Source organism: Tachypleus tridentatus, chromosome 13 (genome assembly GCF_004210375.1).
Source record: "Tachypleus tridentatus isolate NWPU-2018 chromosome 13, ASM421037v1, whole genome shotgun sequence".
Lineage (NCBI taxonomy): Eukaryota > Metazoa > Arthropoda > Merostomata > Xiphosura > Limulidae > Tachypleus > Tachypleus tridentatus.
In genome coordinates this window covers 66069658-66091639 of record NC_134837.1, presented here as the reverse complement: position 1 = coordinate 66091639, position 21982 = coordinate 66069658, and the positions used below count along the sequence as shown (strand labels likewise).

At 31.1% G+C, this 21982-nt stretch overlaps 1 protein-coding gene across 3 annotated transcripts in view; it reads right to left on the bottom strand.

The window, feature by feature from the left end:
• Positions 1-21868, bottom strand: part of LOC143236190 (uncharacterized) — a 55089-nt gene extending 33221 nt beyond the window's left edge. For all 3 annotated transcript variants that reach the window (XR_013019508.1, XM_076474477.1, XM_076474478.1), the window contains exons 1-7: positions 21644-21868; positions 16310-16423; positions 12436-12520; positions 10856-10907; positions 7643-7750; positions 6304-6352; positions 1628-1686 (exon numbers count right to left, since the gene is read on the bottom strand). Coding sequence is in view for 2 of the 3 variants with exons in the window: in XM_076474477.1 (XP_076330592.1) it covers positions 1628-1686; positions 6304-6352; positions 7643-7750; positions 10856-10907; positions 12436-12520; positions 16310-16423; positions 21644-21680 (504 nt within the window). In the remaining variant the exon portion in view is untranslated. The remainder of the gene's footprint in view (positions 1-1627; positions 1687-6303; positions 6353-7642; positions 7751-10855; positions 10908-12435; positions 12521-16309; positions 16424-21643) is intronic.
• Positions 21869-21982: the final 114 nt, after the last annotated feature.

The window sequence follows — 21982 nt, the reverse complement described above, 5'->3', positions numbered from 1 at the left end:
TCTAGACCTTTGTTATTAGCTTTACAATTCCAGTAAAATTATAAAATTTGCCACTTTGTAAGTGGTACTACTGTGACATTCTTTGTAAGTACAATAATTAATAAACCTCTATTACTTATACCTGTACTAACAAACCTGTATCATTTATACCTGTACTAACAAACCTGTATCATTTATACCTGTACAAACAAACCTGTATCATTTATACTGTACAAACAAACCTGTATCATTTATACTGTACAAACAAACCTGTATCATTTATACTGTACAAACAAACCTGTATCATTTATACTGTACAAACCTGTAGCATTTATACTGTACAAACAAACCTGTAGCATTTATACTGTACAAACAAACCTGTAGCATTTATACTGTACAAACCTGCCTGTAGCATTTATACTGTACAAACCTGCCTGTAGCATTTATACTGTACAAACCTGCCTGTAGCATTTATACTGTACAAACAAACCTGTAGCATTTTACTGTACAAATAAACCTGTATCATTTATACTGTACAAACAAACCTGTATCATTTATACTGTACAAACAAACCTGTATCATTTATACTGTACAAACAAACCTGTATCATTTATACTGTACAAACAAACCTGTAGCATTTATACTGTACAAACAAACCTGTAGCATTTATACTGTACAAACCTGCCTGTAGCATTTATACTGTACAAACCTGCCTGTAGCATTTATACTGTACAAACCTGCCTGTAGCATTTATACTGTACAAACAAACCTGTAGCATTTTACTGTACAAATAAACCTGTAGCATTTATACTGTACAAACAAACCTGCCTGTAGCATGTATACTGTACAAACAAACCTGTAGCATTTATACCTGTACTAATAAACCTGTATCATTTATACTGTACAAACAAACCTGTATCATTTATACTGTACAAACAAACCTGTATCATTTATACTGTACAAACAAACCTGTATCATTTATACTGTACAAACAAACCTGTATCATTTATACTGTACAAACAAACCTGTAGCATTTATACTGTACAAACAAACCTGTAGCATTTATACTGTACAAACCTGCCTGTAGCATTTATACTGTACAAACAAACCTGTAGCATTTTACTGTACAAATAAACCTGTAGCATTTATACTGTACAAACAAACCTGTAGCATTTATACTGTACAAACAAACCTGCCTGTAGCATTTATACTGTACAAACAAACCTGCCTGTAGCATTTATACTGTACAAACAAACCTGTAGCATTTATACTGTACTAATGTACTTCATTAATCATTCAATTCACATTTAATATTTGTTTTATTTAAGTTTCTAACAGTCCATGGTGCTTTAGAGACACGGGAGAGGTATAATTAGTGGATCAGAGGTGTATTGTTACCCAACCTCTGTTGGTCCAATAAAACAGATAATTCAACAAGGCTCTGGAATCAAGGGTGCCAGAAAATCAGTGGTGTACCTGTGTTGTAGTACTTTTCTGAGAAAGGGAGTGTATAACAAAGAAAAAGGTGAAAACAAAACTATATGAATATGTTATTAAAATTTAACTGTTTTAAGGAAGTAAACGTTGCTAATGAAATTTCTTTCAGAATTATATCTTAAAAATAAGGGATAAAATTACAACGGCTCACCTTCAAGTTAAGCCGAAACTTTATTTGTGAAATCTCACATAGGAGAGACTGGAAAATTTCTAATGGTAAGGAAAGAAAACAAAATAAAACATGCCCATCTAATTAAAATTAAAACAGTAAAAACAAAAATTTAATGACACTTAAAGTTCAGAAATAAGAAGTGCTATTTGGGAAATGACTTTCAAAAGAAATTCACAAAAGCCACCTTAATTTTTTAAAAATGTTTCAGTTAAGCATCGCTATAACAAAATATCTGGAAATATAAAACAAAGAACTCTAAGTTAAATGTCAAAACAGTGATAGTTGTGTACATAACATTAAAACAATTTTAAAGATACAAATCAGTAAGTCATGACAACCACAACTGACAAAGCTAAAGTGGAACAGATGTATTAGAGCTATAGTTTGACATCATTTAGCATTTCATAGGTAGTAATGCCACCCAAAACTGACCACTTTCGATAAAGGTGTGTAACAGCTTTCCAATGCAAAATATTCATACACTTAGAATACTAAGATGTGTTCAATTTGGAGATTTAAAATTTCTAAGAGAAGGATATTCCATGCACTTGTCGGCACTGGAAAACAAAGGAATACCCTTAAACATATGAGAATCCATGAACACAGAGGTCAGTGGGAAAAGCCATCCAAATGCTCCAGACAACAATATGCAACAAAATCAAGTCACTTGTTTCTAGGAGATACTGCTTCAATCATAGCATACCTCAAACAGCTGGAGAATGAAATGGGTTTTCATACTATTCCATACAAATATATACCTTTCAAGTTACCAGAAGAAAAGACTAAGGATTTTTGACCAATCAGATTGTTGAAAAAAACTCTTGGAAACCGGTGTCCTTATATTCAAGATGAATTATACAAGGACAGCTTGCAAAGAGGAGTGGTGTGCTTTGGTCATAATTAAAACAAGGCCTTCTGAAATTAAAACTATGCTGCATGGCTTTGACTAAAATGCACAGTTGTCAAATAAATGATGACAGGATGTGGCAACACACTTGTAAACCCATTTTGGTATCTATATTTAGTTATTACCATGAACATTCATAATTTTCTTAAGTTATCCATACAATTGCACAAAACTTCATTTTCTGATGCATAATTGCAATTTGATATAAATAATAAGTAATAAAAAACATTTTGTAAATGCAAAATGATGTATGGTTGGTAGTGCAAAAAGAATGAAAACAAGAATATATGGATGTTATACTAAACCTATATCATCGGTACATGACTTTTCTTATCAGAATTTAATGTTACACTGTAAAACACATACTTGACTTTAATATTACTGCAGTTGGAAGTTATATAGTCCTGGCTGTTGGCATACAGTTTGTTTATCATAATACCACGATCATGTCAGTGCACACATCAACGTAGCATAACAAAGAGACAAGGAATTACGTACGAAGAAATTGAGACAAAATGTATCTTGACTATTAGATTCTCTCTAGGAGGTTGATCTATTTGAAAAAGCTCCTAAGCATTTTGTACTTGTGCATTTTATGGCAAAATGTTAAATTTTAATATTAAAAGTCATTTAAGGATGTATGCATAGCTGTATCATCCCTATATTACTGTTTGTATGTTGTTTGAAATTGCTATTTCAATATCACTTTACATTTACAAAATGTTTTTTATTACTTCTTTTGGAATGTTTTTCTCCTTACTAAAAGTTAGTGTATTCTATGAATGTTTATGTATTAAAACTTAATATTATGTGTATTAATTTTTTCCCCTCCTTCACTTCGTACATAATATAGGGGTTTACTACCTAAAGACATTGACTGCACTGTGTACAAAGCATTGCGTGTTCTAAATGTTACAGTAACTTAATGTTCATCTATTATTGAGTGATAATTCACGTTTCACCCTGTACTTGAGCCTTTTAAAGGAGCATAATATTTCTATATAAAAGCTATCTTCAAGATGTAATGATAACATAGTTCACACTAGAATTATGATTTTCATTTCTTAATTATTACCAATTAATACACCTAAGTGATGGCACTGTGCACTGCCCAGAAACACAAAGTGGATTCAGGTTAAAACTGATATTAGTAATAAAATAACCATAAAATTATCATAACCATGACATGAAGAAGATGAGAATCTGGTGGTTGGTAACTTTATGAACATTCTGGTGGGTGTTGATTACTTTCTGGTTTGGTATCTAAGAGAAAATTACTTGCCTTGATTTGAACTTGTGTGGAGAAACAAATGAAAATGAGTGGCAATTATTTTTTCAAAAGTAAATCTCTCTGCAACAGTTGATTTTTTAGCACATATAAATTGTATTATGCCCATTGAGTACCTTGGCCATCCCTCCATATATGATCTATCAATTCTATGATAAATTTTAAAACCAAAAAAAAAGAAAAATAGATTTGGATTGAACTTTGCAATCAACTTGTAAAACGCTTTTTCCACAAACTTTTAGACTTTCCCAGAATGTTTTCCTGCAGTAGTCACCATTTTGGAAGAAGGAAGTTGTGGCATTGATACAATTGACCATGGTCAATGATACTGTGATATATTAGTGGAAGGAGCTTAAACAGACTGCAAGTTATGACAATAATATAACAATGCTTTATTCAAACAAAAAAGCCTGAAAGCTCAGACATGACAATGACTCTATAGTAAGCAGTAGTATGAGCATAGGTTTTTAATCTGATAAAAAAATGTGGTTGCAAGGCTAATCTGTAGTACAGTTGCGACAGAAAGTGTTCGTACCCTTGCGTTGTGAGTAATTTTTTCCTCATAACTTAAAAAGTATCACAATTAGAATAATGAAAGTAGGGTGTATTATAAATATTATACTAAACACACATCTACACAATTTTTATGTAAATTGAATGACAAATAAACTGTTTATAAACAAATAACCAAACATAGGAGGGGCAGAAAGTGCTCGTGCGTCTACTTTAATGGTCAGTTGTGTGGCCTTTCAGGTGAATTACTTGGCGCAATCTCTCCTCATAGCCATCCATGATCATTTGATAGTACTCGACTGGTAGTTTCTTCCATTCTTCTTTACAGAAGGCCTCCAATTCTTGCAAGTTTTTCGGATGACGCTGATGAACCCTGGTCTTCAACTCATGCCAAATGTTTTCAATTGGGTTGAGATCGGGTGACTGTGATGGCCACTCCAGAATGCTTATATAGTTCCTCTGCAACCAGGATTGCACAAATTTCGATGAGTGCTTAGGGTCATTGTCGTGCTGGAAGATTCAATGATGCCAAAGCCACAAGTTCCGAGCATCATTCTTGATATAAGTGCCTAATATATGCCTTCTATTAGCCTAATCATGATACTTTTTAAGTTATGAGCAAAAAAACCACTCATACGAGCACTTTCTGTCGTAACTGTACTTGACAATGTGGCAACACTGACTGTACTGACATAGAGGCTCAATACTTGTTTTAATATAGTGTTCCAAACCTCTGTATAACATTACTTTTACTTACATAGAATATCTCAGACTATTCTAATAGGCTGCAAATAAACTACATTTCTCAAAAGCACAATGAGTAATAGCACCAGTGTCAAGAGAAACAAGAATAATAGATTACGAAATGAGTAACTCAGAATCTAAGTAACATACATACCACAAATATTTTGGTGTAAGAAAGACTCTACAAATGTATGCCATGTGTGAGGCAATCTATTAAACTTAGACTCAGATTACTTCTTAATCCAAAATAAGAGATTAAAGAAATTGGGTCAAGAGTCAATCCAAGTATGCAACTTACTGGTCATTAGATCATTTCATTTGAATCTTTGATGTTCGAAATCACTTTGTTAAAAGACATTTATGACAGCACAATTAAGCTGTGAGAAATTTGGGCTAAAAACATTCCACTTTAAATATAGCCCTACTACAATTTCTTGTAGAGTTTTGTTTCTTATCACATTTCCCCAATCAATATTTTCCCAAAATGTTTTTACCATTGCCTAGTTCTCCAGTTAAAATTCCAAAATTTTCCAGGTGCATACACATCATATTCCAGTAAACCTTAGTTTGTACTCTGATTGTAAAGGGTAATAAAAGCTTCAGAATACATTTAGAAAACACACAAACACATTGGCCAGCAATATTGTTGTTACGAAGCACAAAGCTACACAACAAGCCATGTGTACTCTTCTACAGATACTGAAACCAGATGTTGAGCATAAGTGATAAAATATTGTATTTTATATGTAAAACAACATTGGGTCTACTTTATTCTCAAATACATAAAAGAATTATCTATGATAAGATAGCATAATGAGTGACAAATATTTCTCATAGCTAAGCTGCACAGCATACAAGCCCATTCATAGACAGAAAAAAAAGAAAAAAGAAGGGAAACACAATTTTCCAACTTATTTATAATTGTTCTATTTTCCCAACTTTCCTAGATTTTTTTTAGGCTTGTGATTTCTTTGCCCATAAATATCCAACTATTTCCATATGCACATATTAAAGCATAACAGCTAAGAAATAAGCATATCAGATACTATATTTCAAAACAAAATCAAAAGTTCATAAAACTACAACACACCTACTACAACTTTAACACACTTAGCTGGTATTAAAAAAATTGAACAAAAATAATTATTTGTTTAATACACGTACTACGTAATCTCTTCATTCCTAGATAACAAAATATCTTACCTGCCAAAATTTCATTTCCTAATATAGATGTAGCAGATCCATAAAAAGACTAAATGCACAAAAGAAAGTTAAGTACACAAATTAGGGAAGAAATTCATTGAATACATTAAACAGGGTTAGAACAGGTACTTAACTATATATATATTTGACTAAAACACTTACTGTAGAATTTTCTACGCATTACATTACAAACATGAAGACAGTTCTCTACTTATCTGTAATGTAATTACATGTAAGTGCATGTATAATACTTGAAAAGGTTATCAAAACTTATCTCACACAAAATACGAACACAAATTTACATCTGAAATGGTGGCTATATACGTTAGCTGCAAAATAAAGTTTAGCTTAGAGGAAAAATAACATGTTGAACATTGAGAGAAAAAGTAGTCTAGCATGCACCCAGAAACTTAATAATTATTATATAAGATATTAAACATAACAAAATCAATTGTTATCTTACAAGTCCTGAAAGAATAATTGAACTATATGGATAACCGTAAAGTAAGCCACATTTATGTGTGAGCATGCACATTTAAATTATTTCAGTAATGTATTATACACATGATAGAAACAAATCTACTTGTCAGTATTTGGGAGGAAGGAGAAAAGGGCCATAAAAAGCTCTGGGGTTGTACATGTTCTCAGATACATTCTGAGCCATCTTGTACAGCTTTCAGAATCCAAATTTAACTTGACTTTGTAGAAGAAAGGAAATTAAAGAACCATAACTTATCATGTTATCAGACAGATCACCTGATAAGTAGGAGAAACCTTTAAACATAAATTATCAAACCTTTTACATGTCCAATTAATTCTTTAAAGCCTCAGCTGTACATAAAAATATAACAACGAACTAACCAATTTTCATCCTTTCCTTTCCTTGTGCAAATAAAAAAATGGTTGGAAGTTTGAAACAATAAAGATTATAACAGTGTTGGTAGTGAAATGATCCAAACTTTAGAACAAATAATATAGACTAGTGTTGACAGTAAAATAGTAAGAAGATTGACCAATAAAATTAAAACACTTTTGGTAGTAAAATGGTTGGAAATTTTTTAGACCAGTGTACACAGTAAAATGATTGGATATTTTAAACCAATTGAGATTAGAACAGTGTTAGAAGTGAAATGTGTTTTATTTAAACCATACTTTGTAATCATGCTTGAAAAAGACCATTTTGACAGATTTCCATCTACATTTGGAGAAATTTCACCCATGGTGAACACAACATCTCAATGAAAATTCTTAATCAAGCAAATTATGTTCCTAAATAAATTTTAATATTAAATTTAAAACAAAAAACATGAAAGTGATGTTAGTTTTACTTTTAATTTACCTGAACTAGAGATTTTTCCTGACAAAAGTGCTCGATGGTAACTGGGAGAAACTTCTTCATCAGAGCAATTCTAAGAAACAATCGGCCTCGTCCCTGGTTAGTCTGGACCTGTCAAATTCAGAACAGTAGTGGTACAGTTTAAAAGCTACACTTAAAACAATTAATTATTCACAGTATATAAATTAGAAAAAACAATATTTCAGCTACCTTATTGTTAACAACAAATACAAACACATTAAGACTTCATATTCACAAGTGAAGATGTCTTATATACTCGTAAGTATGCACAAAACATACAAACCCATTTACTACCAACTAAATCTTTATTACCATTCAACATACTAATTACTTGAATAAAAACATTCATAAAAGATTTCCAATTTACAAGCAACATTTGATTATAAGTCTTCACTTACACAAAACCATAATATTATTTGCTCAGGAGAAACAGAATGAAATAGCAGAATAGTGAACTGAAATTGTTCAAAATGTCATATAAATGTTTATTACTTGAGTCTTAAACTAAAATTACTCATGAGATCCATCAACTGTTTAAATTATCCATCAAATTACTTACAAGTCTATAACTATTAGTTACATTTTAAACAACAAAAATACTGTTACTGTTTCAATTAATCACAACTTCTCTTATCCTAAGTTAACCTTTCATTAATCATGAATTTTCACAACTTCCATCTAGGGGATGTGTACTCCAACTAATCTATATAAATATAAAGTTACTGTGTTGTAGGTCCATATAGCTACTTCACAGAGTGTGGATGAATCTTCATCAAATTTGGCAGGAAGATTTGTTCTGTACATGCGGAGATACATGCAAATATACAGTTTCACATTTCGTATTTTGCAGTTTTAAGGGGTGTATTTATGTTTTTTTTAGAATTATATATGAATAAAGCAACTTTGTGTCCTAAGATAACCTTTGATCAATCATGAATTTACATAACCTTTGTTCAAAGAATGGGTTTTACAGCTAATTATACAATAGTATTAAACAACAGTTTAAAAAATAGCTAACAAATTCTATCTTGGGTCATTACATCACAGTCTTAAAGCTGTATTCCTTTGTTTATGGGGCCCAGCATGGCCAAGCACATTAAGGCGTGTGACTCAATCTGAAGGTTGCGGGTTCGCATCCGCTTCGCGCCAAACATGCTCGCCCTCCCAGCCATGGGGGCGTTATAATGTGACAGTCAATCCCACTATTAGTTGGTGAAAGAGTAGCCCAAGAGTTGGTGGTGGGTGGTGATAACTAGCTGCCTTTCCTCTAGTCTTACATTGCTAAATTAGGGATGGCTAGCACAGATAGCCCTTGAGTAGCTTTGTGCGAAATTCCAAAACAAACAAACAAACAAACCTTTGTTTGTGTTCACTATATTTTAGTTGTTTGTTTACCATCATATTATCTATCCTAGGTTTTCTCGAATTTTTAACTGTTCAACATGTTAAAACTAATCAGAAAATTAACATAATACTTAGCTACTTTAGACAAGCAGAATCCATTAATGCAAGAAAGTGACTCCAAGCTCTTTATGTAATGCACTCTAAGTCAGACTTTTGAACCAATGATTTAAACCTGACATACAATAAAAACAAGCAAGTTAAGAGTAGTTTAAGTAATTAAAAAATAAACCCAAATAAATAATTCAGGAGTGAGCCAGTGAAACATGAGTGACGATTTCTGACTAGTAGTATGTTGGCACCTCACTGAGACTGCTCTCCAATTTTGAAACATGGAGTTTATTTTATCTGTAATGTTTTTCAAAGACTTTCATGTACCCCCTAGAAAGGCCTCAGCATACCCCAATTGGTATCAAACCACCCATTGGGAAACAGTGACATAGAACAGTATGTTTATTTAATAGGCTCTGTATTAAAAACAACAGTAGTTCATTTTTCTTAAATATTAAAAAGAACTTTTTTTTAACATTCACACACGTTTTTATGTTATATGCAGCAAAACTTTTACTTATTTTGTTCAAAACATTTCACCATATTTAACTGGAATCATCAGGTAAGATACAAGAATTGAGGTTAATAGAATTATTTTTAAAAGAAATAATGTGAGAATCTTTAACAGCACTAATTTAAAAGCATGATATTAAATAATTACAAACTATATAAAAGACAGAATGGAGAGGTTAAAGGTGATATAAATAGGATGTTTGTTTTTCATCTATTAATGCTGTCTTTGTGCTGAGAATATTTTACTTTAAAATAATAAGAATGACTGTTCCTACATATGTGATAAAAAATGAGATGGAGATTTTAAATGTTCACATAAGCAAGAAGAAAGACAAATACTGCATGTAACGTTAACAGGGGAGTAGAAAGAAAACAATGGGTAGGAGGTATGCATAAGGTGGACACAAATATCACGACATATTCAGTAGACAGAGAAGTACTGGGTGGAAAGTTACTTCAATTTGGTCTTCCTTAATACTAGCTTCAAAATGTGTAAAGGAAGAAGTATGGGAAGGATGGAAGAAGATGGTCCAGGCAGCAACAGGGACACCACCACGTGTTGGACAATTATACTTCTTACTGTATTTGTCAACCTGAATCCACCTTTGAATATGTGGTAGCTGTCATGATCTCCATCGGCAAAGAATTTCCTAAACTAGTTGTAAATGTGAATGATGTTTGTATTCACAACAGCAGAAAAAAAATCACCTGTTAGCTAGTCTGTGAAGTAATAGTGAAAATACAAAGCTGTTTAAGTAAATACTTCCAACTAGTCTCAACAAAAATTAATATGTTTTAGCACAACTGTGATGAAAATAAGAGTGAGGATTTTTGAATGTGAATCTAGAAGAAATATTTTCACAAAGAGGTATGTTGCACTTCTAGTGGTGAAGGCTTTTGCTACATGATACATCACACAATAGCACATTTCACACATTTTTATAAGGACTTTTATAATGTGTCTGCCTTTAGGAATTTCATAAAATTCATCATGTTACTAACTAATGAAACAGGTACTTGTTTCTTTTATAACAGGTTTTAATTATAAGGGTAGACCACTGATATAACAGTTCAAATTGAGATAGTTTACATTTTTACTTAAAATATCTAAAGCCTAGACATCTTAGAAATATTTTAAAGTGTCAGTAATGTAACATTTTATGGCAAGTGTATGAGTTCTTCTACTCATTTTCAATCTTCACTATTACAGGTACAATAAGAATGTTTTACCTTTTTACAGCACTTCACTAGTTCAACTGCATCACATATTGGTACTGGCAATCTGGAAATATAAAAATACAAAGATGAATAAAGATGTTCTACACTTAAATCATATTGTGTATCTCAGAATGGCTGGTAAAAACACTTTTATTGATAAGCAGAGAACAATGTTTTGACCTTCCTAGGTCATCTTCAGGTTACAAAAAGATGACTTAGAAAGACTGAAATGATGTTCTCTGCTTCAGTGTTAATACCCACATCAGCCATTCTGAGATACATTTCTATTTCAAGTGGGTTTTTCGTCATCAAGAACAAATCATATTTTGAACATCCTAATCCATCAGCGTTCATAACATATTCTAACTGAAAATAAATTAGTTCTTAGTTGACAGACAACTTCTGTCCCTATTGTTACCAAATACCACAAAATTGTGTTATTTCAGTGAAGCTTTATAGCAAATGTGAGAATTTTAATGGACTGCAACTGGCTGTTAAAGGAAAAAGGAATAATGTTTCAGCTTCTATACTGAGACCTTCTTCAGGTTGTGGTAGGTGCTTGTGTACTGTCTTATAAAGATAAGTGTGGCTGGTCATGCAGTAAAATCCTAAGCTGTGTAGGTTGAGAGGGTATGCTGACTGGAAGGTGTTGTCAGTATTACTGCGATGTCATCATGCTATCAACAGAGTTTGTTGATGATGGCTGTCCACCAGTTTCTGATGCCCAAATCATTGTTTCTGCTGGTTTAAATTGGTGTAGTTTGATACTGATAGCTTCTTTGAATTTTCCTTCTTTCCAGTGGTAAACTTTCCCTAAAATTATATTTTAATCCAGTTTATGATGTCACAATTTGTAGTTTTGTCCAGCTACAGGAACTTTATCTGGACATCTTAGCCTGGTTACATTAGGTTTCTCTTACTTCTTTATACTATGATCAAATTAATTTGTCCAATGTAAACGTCACCATGTGAACTTCAGAGATGAGTTTTTTTTTGTTTAGACTTTTTGATTGATTGATTCAGGTTAGTAAGAATGTTTAAGAGACATTCTCTTGGTTTAAAATAAACTTTAATATTAAATGTTTGCCTACTCATTTTAAGGTTTTTTGGTCTTTTGTGTGAATGTTGAGGAATCTTGTTCTTCTTGGTAGTATATACAAAAATGAAAGTGCATCCATTGTGTATGAACAAAATTAACTAATCTTCAAGAGCAGTGAAAACACCAATTATATCATGTATCCAAAGATAAGTGTTCAACTCTTGCTGATGGAATATAACAACTGAGTGGCTTATTATTACATACCATAGTTTTTTGTACTGATGACAAGCCACTACATATAGGCTTACTTGAAGAATGATACCAACTAGATAACCATGTGTTTTAAGGTTAAATGAAACAAAAATGAAACCTAAATGAGATTTAGATTTCAATTATGCTCCTATTGCTTGAGTAGTTACACCAACCACTTCAACTATTAAGATTTGAGTATCACTAGGTGTAACCTCATCTTTATTTTGTATCATCTCAGCAATATGTAAAGTTTGAAACATATCCCAAGCACACATTTTAGAAGTTGCACTGTCTCACGTACTTGTTAAGAGTCTTCCGAACAAGAAGTATTTCTATCCAATACCAGTAATCCTTAGCAGTCAGTCCAAATGCAGTTCGAGTTGATGCTGATGATGAGAAAATAAACATTAAATTAGGTCAAAATAAACAATATTAAATCAATTATCTCCTATTAATTTATAATCAAAGTAGAATATTCAAGCATGTTTTGTTACTATGAAAATATTTTAAAATCTAGTAATTCTTGGTAGTTTTATCCTATAATGAAGGTAATTAAATACAATAATTTCTAACTATCACTTTGTAAAATGAGAAGAGTATAACTGCACTGCTTTTTCCAGGACTAAATAATCAAACTATAATCTTACAATATTTGAAGGATTGTAAGATAATATGCTAGTTTAATCAAATAATATAATCTACAGCAATTCTACAAAGAATAAAGGGTAATTTAGATTTATTTTGTTTATGGTGGTTACAGAGTTGGTCAAATCAACCAAGTCTGTAAAGAGTTAGGGTAGAGAAAATAATAGATAGTTTTCCTGAAAAAACAAAATTAAAATGTTTAAATTTATTTAGTAGGTTTTGGAGGTTATGTAAAGTAAACATGAAAATTTTCAAAAATAAGTATTTTTAATTTTACCATCAAAAACACTTAGCACTTGGAGCAGTGAACATTGTTATTCCATATGATCACAGATAAATAACTAGTAAAAATAATTAACCAAAAACATATATAATTTTTTGTATACAAAAAGACTTGTAACATTTACTAAAAGCTTGCAAAATTCATAAAAGTACACAAAATGTATCAAAGTTTATATTATGGAAACTCTAATGGTTACTCTTTGGTTACAAACTTGGCCACATCAACCAATCTCATATGGAAAGTTAAATAAAAACATGTAAGCAGGATCAGGTCTAAAATGTAAAATTATATCAGCTCATTTATCATCCAGAGATTTCATTAAATGCAAAAATGAAATGTTTCAAACCCATTACATTAATTTTACCTTATAAGATTTTGGAGGCAACTTGTGTGATGTGGGGGAAGAGAATCAAATGGAAGGAGAACAGTTTTACTCTTAACTCTTTCACAATGGGCTCAGCATAAGATACACAAGTTTATCTACAGATTTGTACATTAAGTATTTGCACTATGAATTTTTACACTGTGTGTGTATCTTCATAAAAGTTGGTAGACTTTAATAGAGATTACAAGTATTTTGTACACAAAAAATCAGGTTTTTTAAATGAGATATTTTTAGTTAAGATTTGTTTGTGAAAACATTGAATGTTTCTTAACTAGTCTGAGTGCAGAGAGATTTCATAGTATAATTAAAACAACTATTTTTAGTCCCAAAAATCTCAAATATTATTTAAGTAATTTCTAAAACCTTCTAAACACATTTTAAATGTTTGTTTTCAGTAAGATTTTATATTTTATTTATTTTCTATACTTTAACTATGTGTCATTTGACCAACCTTGTAACCATCATAAAAAATTGTGAAATATTTAAATTGTGCTTTTTTCTGCGAGAATGACTACATATCATGACACAAAAGTACTAATGTTTAGTTTAAATAGTTTAAGTCTCATAACTCTATAATTTTCTATTATACTGATCTTCCAGTCATGCCTAACCAGCATTACATCATTATGCATCCAATGATATAAAACTGACCTTTAGTCTTCCCTGTCTTGGGTGTGATTTAGTGAACTAGTATTTTGTAATATACAGTCACACTTCAATTATTATACATTACATATGTATATAGATTATTACTATTTAGAAATAAATTATTAAATTTATATTCCTTACAATATAGAACAATAAATCTAGAAGCAAAACAAACAATACTTTTCTTACTACAGCATTTGAACTTGGTTGCTGCTGGACATAAGATGCTAAGCCTTTTAAAATTTTGCATGTGGAGGTTTTTTTTTTTAAAGTTTTACACATACAACTGAATAACCAAAACATCATAAATAACTATACCAGTACCACTATAATTCATTGAGATTAGTAACTAAGACATGTTTATGTTTCAAAAAAATACGATAAAAAAAACCTTTGAGCAGACTAGAGACAACCTATCTTCTTGAAATCTTATTTCAAAAGAATATGGTAGCCTTTCAACACATTAAAATGGCTGAGAAAACCACTTGGGGTACATTCTAACCTGTTGATTGGTTATTCACATCATATATTGAATTGAGTATGCAAAAAAGAAAACTTTTCAAAAATGCAGAGGTGTGGTTCAGTACGTAAGCTATATCTCAGCAAAATATAAAGCTATGATGTTCTTATTTTATATAGTTTGTCAGTAGTGGTCATTTGAGTTTAAAATTTGTATAAAATTATAGATTTAGGATTTGTCATTTGAGTTCATAATTTGTGCAAAACTATAGCCTAAGTATTTTGATATCAGAAAACATCCAATGTTTTGGATGTTTGGATGTTTTTTTTTGACCTAAAAAATCTATATTTAGGTGTGTCTTTTTAATATTTACTTTCAAATAAAGAAACTAACCCATATATAATACTAAATTTCAATTATAATCTAAAATTTGATCACAAATTTATTGACATGTATTCATAAAATAGTAGTTCAATAAACTTTTGAATGAAGTCAACAAATGTGATGATATGGCCTTTGACCCATGACCCATCACAAAAGGATTAATAGCAATAATGATTTATCTGATGAAACCTATCATTTGCTTTAACAATATCCTTGGCTATCTTGTCTTATTGTTCGTTAAAGCTAACAGTATATTACAGGGTGTTTGGAAAGTCACTGTGCAGTTTTGTAATCATATTTTATTCAGTCTATTTCAAGCCAACAACTGATAGTGGTGTTTAGAAACAAAACAAGAAAGATCCAGGCCTGTATTGATGCCAAGGGGGGTCACTTTCAACATTGTTTATAACTGTCATTCATACTATCTCCTGTATTCTATATTGAAACATGTCTGTTAATAAATATATAAGTGCACAGTGACTATTATATTAATTGTTACCTAGCAGCAACCAGTTTTAACTGTTCTAATTCACCAGGCATCAAAGGTTGTTTTTATTAACATCAAAGTTGGTTTTGTGTCATGTGCTGAAAACCACTGAGAAAATGACCATAAGAATGTCAGTTTTGACAAATCACAAGATTAAAATGACAAATGTAGGTTTAGTATAATGCCATCCATTTGTCAAGTGTAAATGTAAACAGAGAAACAATGCTCTAGTGAACAGGTTTTATGGGATTAATATTCATTATTTGTTAATGTCCATTTGCAAGTATAAAAAATGCAAAATTAAAATGATGACTGGGTTTTTTGTTGGTTTCTTTTTTTTGCTATAAGGCTAACAAAACTGTTTTTTGTTAGGCAATTTCTCTTAGTAATATGCACTAATCCTCTTGCAAATATTTCTGTTCCTTTGAAAATTTTCAATAAGAATTTTAAATCCTTTTTTTTGTTATAAACATAACATTACATTCCATTAACACAACCCTTGACTCTGAATAATACAAAACTGTTACTAGTGAAGTGATAAGGACCAACACTCGTAAGAAAAAGACCTTACTATAAACAACAAAAATTGTCATACTTATAAGTCAGAATAATAATGTTAATAGAATAATCGTTTAAATAACTCAGCCCCATGGATTTAAACAAACAATTAATTTATGTGGTAGGTGAAGACAAGACTACCTGTGTTGGATCAACCTCATTTATGTGAACAAATGTTTCGTGATGAACATCTCAGTGTGGACAGTATACAAACAATACATTATTTTCTTTAAACATAGGTATCAATGCTTACTTTAAAGTATAAAAAATATTTTTCTGAAACTTTTCATTCCAGGAAAGCTAATTCATAGTTATAACCCTTTACCTGAAAGTCCTTTTCTAAGAATTTTCTCTAAAGTTGAGCAAAAAGGAAGTACTGTTGGGTTGTAATCCCTCACCTCAGCCACTTCAGACAATCTTCGAAGTTCAAAAATATATCCTTAGGAAAACCAAATAAAAACATAACTAAGAATAAACAAAAATGAAGATAGTGCATCTCCAAATTTCTGTTTTACTTCTATTTAAAATGCTTGTAAAACAAATATTTTTCAAAGACTATGTATCTTTTAACATACATAAACAAACTTACCTTCTTTTTATTAACTCAAAAATGTTAATGCTACCATGAAGTGTATTTACAAATATCAAGCAATAGCCAAAATTATTTTTTTGCATTGATATTATAGCAAATATTTAAATGTGTTTTTCTTCCTGACATTTCTTTACCTCAGTGGACCAAAATGTTTTTGCTAAAATTACACCATACATAAATTGTCTAATCAACAATATGCTTCATAACACATATTCAACATTTGTCTTTGAATGTTATGCTGTGAGCCATGCTCTGGTACAACTACAACACAGATTAAAACCAATGCTTGAGTCATATTAGTGTAATTTTCTTTGATTGAAAGTCAAATAAAATTTGATGTTATGCTACTCAAGAAGAAAATTAATTAATTGGAAAATATATATATAAACTGTTTAGAGCTTTATCATAATGTTTGTTTTTTATAGATAGGAAGCAATGTATATTCTTAACAGAACTTTCAGGGTAGCTTAAGGTATCACTATATGGATAAATGTTGAATAGACAAGATTAAAAATTAAACCTGCAGCAGTAACCATGTATTAAAATGGAAGCATAAATATTTCAAATAATTACTTCTGGCTACTAGGCTTTCTTCCAAAGCTTATAGTATATGGGATAAATGAAATGCTTTCTTCCAAAGCATATAGTATATGGGGTGCATTTCATTTATCACATTTCTTAATAAACATAATGTGAGTTTCCAAATCAAACATGGACTAGAGATACATAAAAAGGAGATATGTACACAAACCTTTTATCAGAATATGATGAATTTAAAGAATTAGTAAACCACATTATAAATTGACACATGAAACACAATAGATCTTAATTAAAGTACTAATACCAATTCAAACATAACCAACCTATTTCAGAACTGCTATAGCACAGATATAACACTGGATATTATTGATGCATTCACACATTTCATCATAAAGCATACTTGTTCAAATTTTATAGCACTGTGTTATTAAACAGAATAGTGTTTTGTGATGGGCTGAGAAAAAAGTTGCAACCACATTGAATCTGTTTGTCTGAGATGTTTATAAATAACTGCTAAAGTTGAGTTCTAGCCTTATTAGAGCACCTAATTGTCATTATCAAGTTTTCCAAAGCTTGTGAGATTCCCAGTATCATTATAAAGTGTAGCGAGAGTGAAGAACTGGGAACTAGCTAAAGAACCAAGGTGTTCATCTTTCTTTTTCTTTTCAACAAAGATGAAGTTTTTTGCAATAACTTTAATATGATAGAAAAGTATTTTATGAGCAATTGGGAACAGGCTATGAATAAGCAAGGTAGCACTTAGTTTAAGTTTAAAAAAACAACTTAATTTTAGTATAAGCAACATTATCATTGCCCCTTAAAGTTAGCTTTCTTACAGAATAATTGTGCTCCTTCAAAAAAACTCAAGTACATGGTAAAACAGGAATTATCAGCCAATAATAAATGAATATTAATTGACTCTACATGTATAACATACAATGCTTTGTACAATATACAATTGGTGTATTTAGGGAGCCAGCTCTTATACTGCATATAAAGTGAAAGAGTTTTAAAAAAGTAAAATTAATAAGCACAAGATTAAATTTTGTAACACACATTCATACGATACTGAAACTTTCAGTTTGAGGGTGAGTGGAACCATTACAAAACAAGTAACAAAAAGATTTTGTATAAATATAATCTGATGTAAAAGTGGAGGTACCAAAATAAATGAAACATGAATATGGTGATGATGCAGCTATATATTTTTTCATATGTTCTTTCCTTACAGTAGGTTCCTCAAGATTAAGTCTTACTAAATCAAAATTATGACCAGTGATTAATAATACTCCACTCCAGCCAACTGTATGGTGTAGTATCAACATCTGAGATTATTATACAAGTGCAATGAAGAAACTGACAAAATTGATATGATATTAATAATATATATTAGCACTGATTGTTTGTTCATTTGTTTTTGAATTTCTCACAAAGCTACGCAAGGGCTATCTGCGCGAGCAATCCCTAATTTAGCAGTGTAAGACTAGAGGGAAGGCAACTAGTCATCACCATTTCAGATGCTATTATATGAATTCTAATGAGTTTTTAATATAAATTAACATTTAACAGCTTTTACGTCCATTACTCTTTCCATTTAGCAAGCAAAATAATAAAATCATTAATTTTACTTCTCAGATCTTTTGTAAGTTGCACAGCATTATATCTTTCTTTTCTGGTTCAAAAAAAGAAGAACATATTACTAAATGGACAATTTTGAATACCGAAAAAAAAAAGAGAAAAGATGAGGACAAAATGCTCAAGTGACAAAAATTATCTTCATAGAACATTATTTTGAAGCTTATCGTGTTCAAACAATATATATAAATAACTTTGCTTATAATTTATAAATGATTTCAACTAAGAGTGCCATTACCAAATTATTGCTACCTATCCTGAAAGAGATAATGGTGACTATTTTGAAAGGTGAGGTCCAGGATTACTGAAAAACCTTTGTTAGTTTTTGCCATGTTTTTACAGTAAGTAATTATTTCAGTTGGCAAAAGAAAGTATTAAGATAATTAGTTAATAATTATGTATCTAGCAGAAACTTACTGGATATATAAAATGACACTTTCTTGTATGACAAAAAAAATACATTAGTACTAACAAATCCCTTCATCAATTTAATTACATCACTTCCCTACCAATTTCAGAAATCTTAATCTATCCTCATGTAATAACTTTACCATCCCACCTATCAGTCACTTCTCGAGACCTTTAAAAAAATGTCAATGTCCTTATGGTAAGAAACATTAAGATGAACACAGTGTTTTTAGTAATGTTTAACCTGCCCTACAAAATAAAATAATTACCTTTTTAGACTTGTATTCAACATTTCAGTAAAGACAACCCATAATTTTATTTACCCTAACACCACTAACAGCACACTGTTTGGATGATTTAAGAGAGCAATCAACCAAAACACGAAGATTTGTTTTCTTTCATAACACTCTTAAACTTATTCACATCAGAATTACACTTACAGCTTAATATATTATAATTTATATACATTACCTTGCCTTTATTATAAGTAAAATCCTAGGCCTGGCATAACCAAGCGTGTTAAGGCATACGCCTCGTAATCTGAGGGTCGCGGGTTCGCATCCCCATCGCGCTAAACATGCTCGCCCTTTTAGCCGTGGGGGTGTTATAATGTGATGGTCAATCCCACTATTCATTCGTAAAAGAGTAGCCCAAGAGTTGGCGGTGGGTGGTGATGACTAGCTGCCTTCCCTCTAGTCTTACACTGCTAAATTAGGGACAGCTAGCACAGATAGCCCTCAAGTAGCTTTGTGCAAAATTCAAAAACAAACAAACAAAATTAAAAGCCATCTGCCAGTTAATCATCCTCGAGTCAACAAATGATCCAAATCTTTTTGTAAAGTAGTAGCAACATTCTCAAAGCTAGCAACCCACACCCTCAATATCATCAGCATGTTTAACTCTCATGAACAGACGTCTAGAAAGTTACATTATGGAACACCCAGGTTCCACCTGGGCCCCAGCACAAAGATATCTTATGATAAGCTCTGGATTGAAATTTCAACAACCAGTTACATTACTACTCTCATTAGGGTTGGTATGAAATGTGGACAATAAGAAATATGTTGACAATTCAAGAAATTACAAAATTATATTGTTCCTCACAATACAAATGTTGAATTAAAACACTGCTTATACAAACAGTCTATCGAAAAATGACAGTTTTATAATAATACTATATTAAAGTCACTAGCCACCAAAATATGATAAAATTACTATAATACTGCAAAATTCAACTCAGAGAAAACTAAAAATAAACATTGTACAGGGTGGACCATAAGTCCCTACCCATCTATATGTTATTATGTTATATTCAATTATACACGCATTATAAATTTGTTTCTTTTTTCTTCAGAGAAACATGGACAATGTAAGCCCATTTACACTTGAAGAGTGTATTGTGACAAGTACGTGGGCACATGAGTGCAAGAATACTGGTGACACCACACAGTTACACTGGATACACAAGATATATGGATGGGTAGGGACTTACAGGCCAGCCTGTAGGTCACCTTGGGTTCAACTAGACCACAAAACATGTAATCTTACAGAAGCTATGGGTTGGAAATCCTTTAATCATGTTAATTACAATAATTATCAAATAAGGTTTTCATAAAACAAGGTATTATAAGCAATCCTCACAGGGAACATTTGTTGAGGAATGAAATATGTATACATAATTACCCAAATTATATTATTGGCAAACAGACAAAATGACACTGTACTACTTTGATTGATTATCCTCTGTATTAGCCTATACAGTGAAATAAACATTTAGAAATTTGTTTTGTATGCTTTAGTTGAGGGTAAACTGCATGTAGAATGATGGTCAATGTTAGTATGGGGTCTGCATGGACCCAAGCTGCATACTCTATCTGCCTGTTTCAAATATAATAGAATCATTTTTATCCATGGTTTCTGCTTGACCATTTCATGAATAAATATCAATTTGTTACAATTATGTAAAAACAAACAAACAATTAAAATTAAAAAAGCTGTTGTGATCTGTGAACTTCAGAGGTGTTGATGAGGGTTAAGAAATTAACTGATTATTCCTTATCTACGTCTTTTTACTGATTCGTGCAAACAAAACAGAACAACAGTGCCAACATTAAGCCATGTGGTACACCATTTCGAAAATTTATGAATGCTGACTTGTAACAATCTTCTGTTTTTAGCAAGTTACAGAGTTATTTCCCGATCCAATTTCTCCCCCCGGCACGGCTTCTTGTAAGTTGTAGGGATATTGTTCAACGAGTCTTTCGGGTAGCTTTTCAAATGCTTTCTGAAAATATATTCTTATCAACATAGGTAGTTACACTTTCGGAAACACCAATGCCATTAGTGACGATTAATGATGTCACGAATAATTTGTATTGTATTTGTAAAGTAATTCATACTAGTTGGACTGAAGTTATAAGAACAAAGATATAAACTGAAAAAAATATTTTGATCTGTTAAAAAAATTGAAATAACTTGTTTTACCTTTCAGTTCTTTCAATAATGGATCACTAACAGACATATTTTTTTACTTATGAGACGTATGATATTACAAGAAAGAATTCTCATAAAAATTATACAAACTGAATAAAAAAAAATTAAATTTTCACTTTTAATATTTAGTCTGATGACATTGGGATCAATGCATTCGAACATGAGAAAATTCTGTTTATTTAGATTTTATCTACACACCCCATTCAAGACGGAAATGTAGCGCCACTATAATTTTATTACATTTATATTTCTTTAAATATCAAGAAATATCAATATTTAATTTCTTTAGCGCTTAAAAATGTATACAAGACATAATAATATCAGAAATAA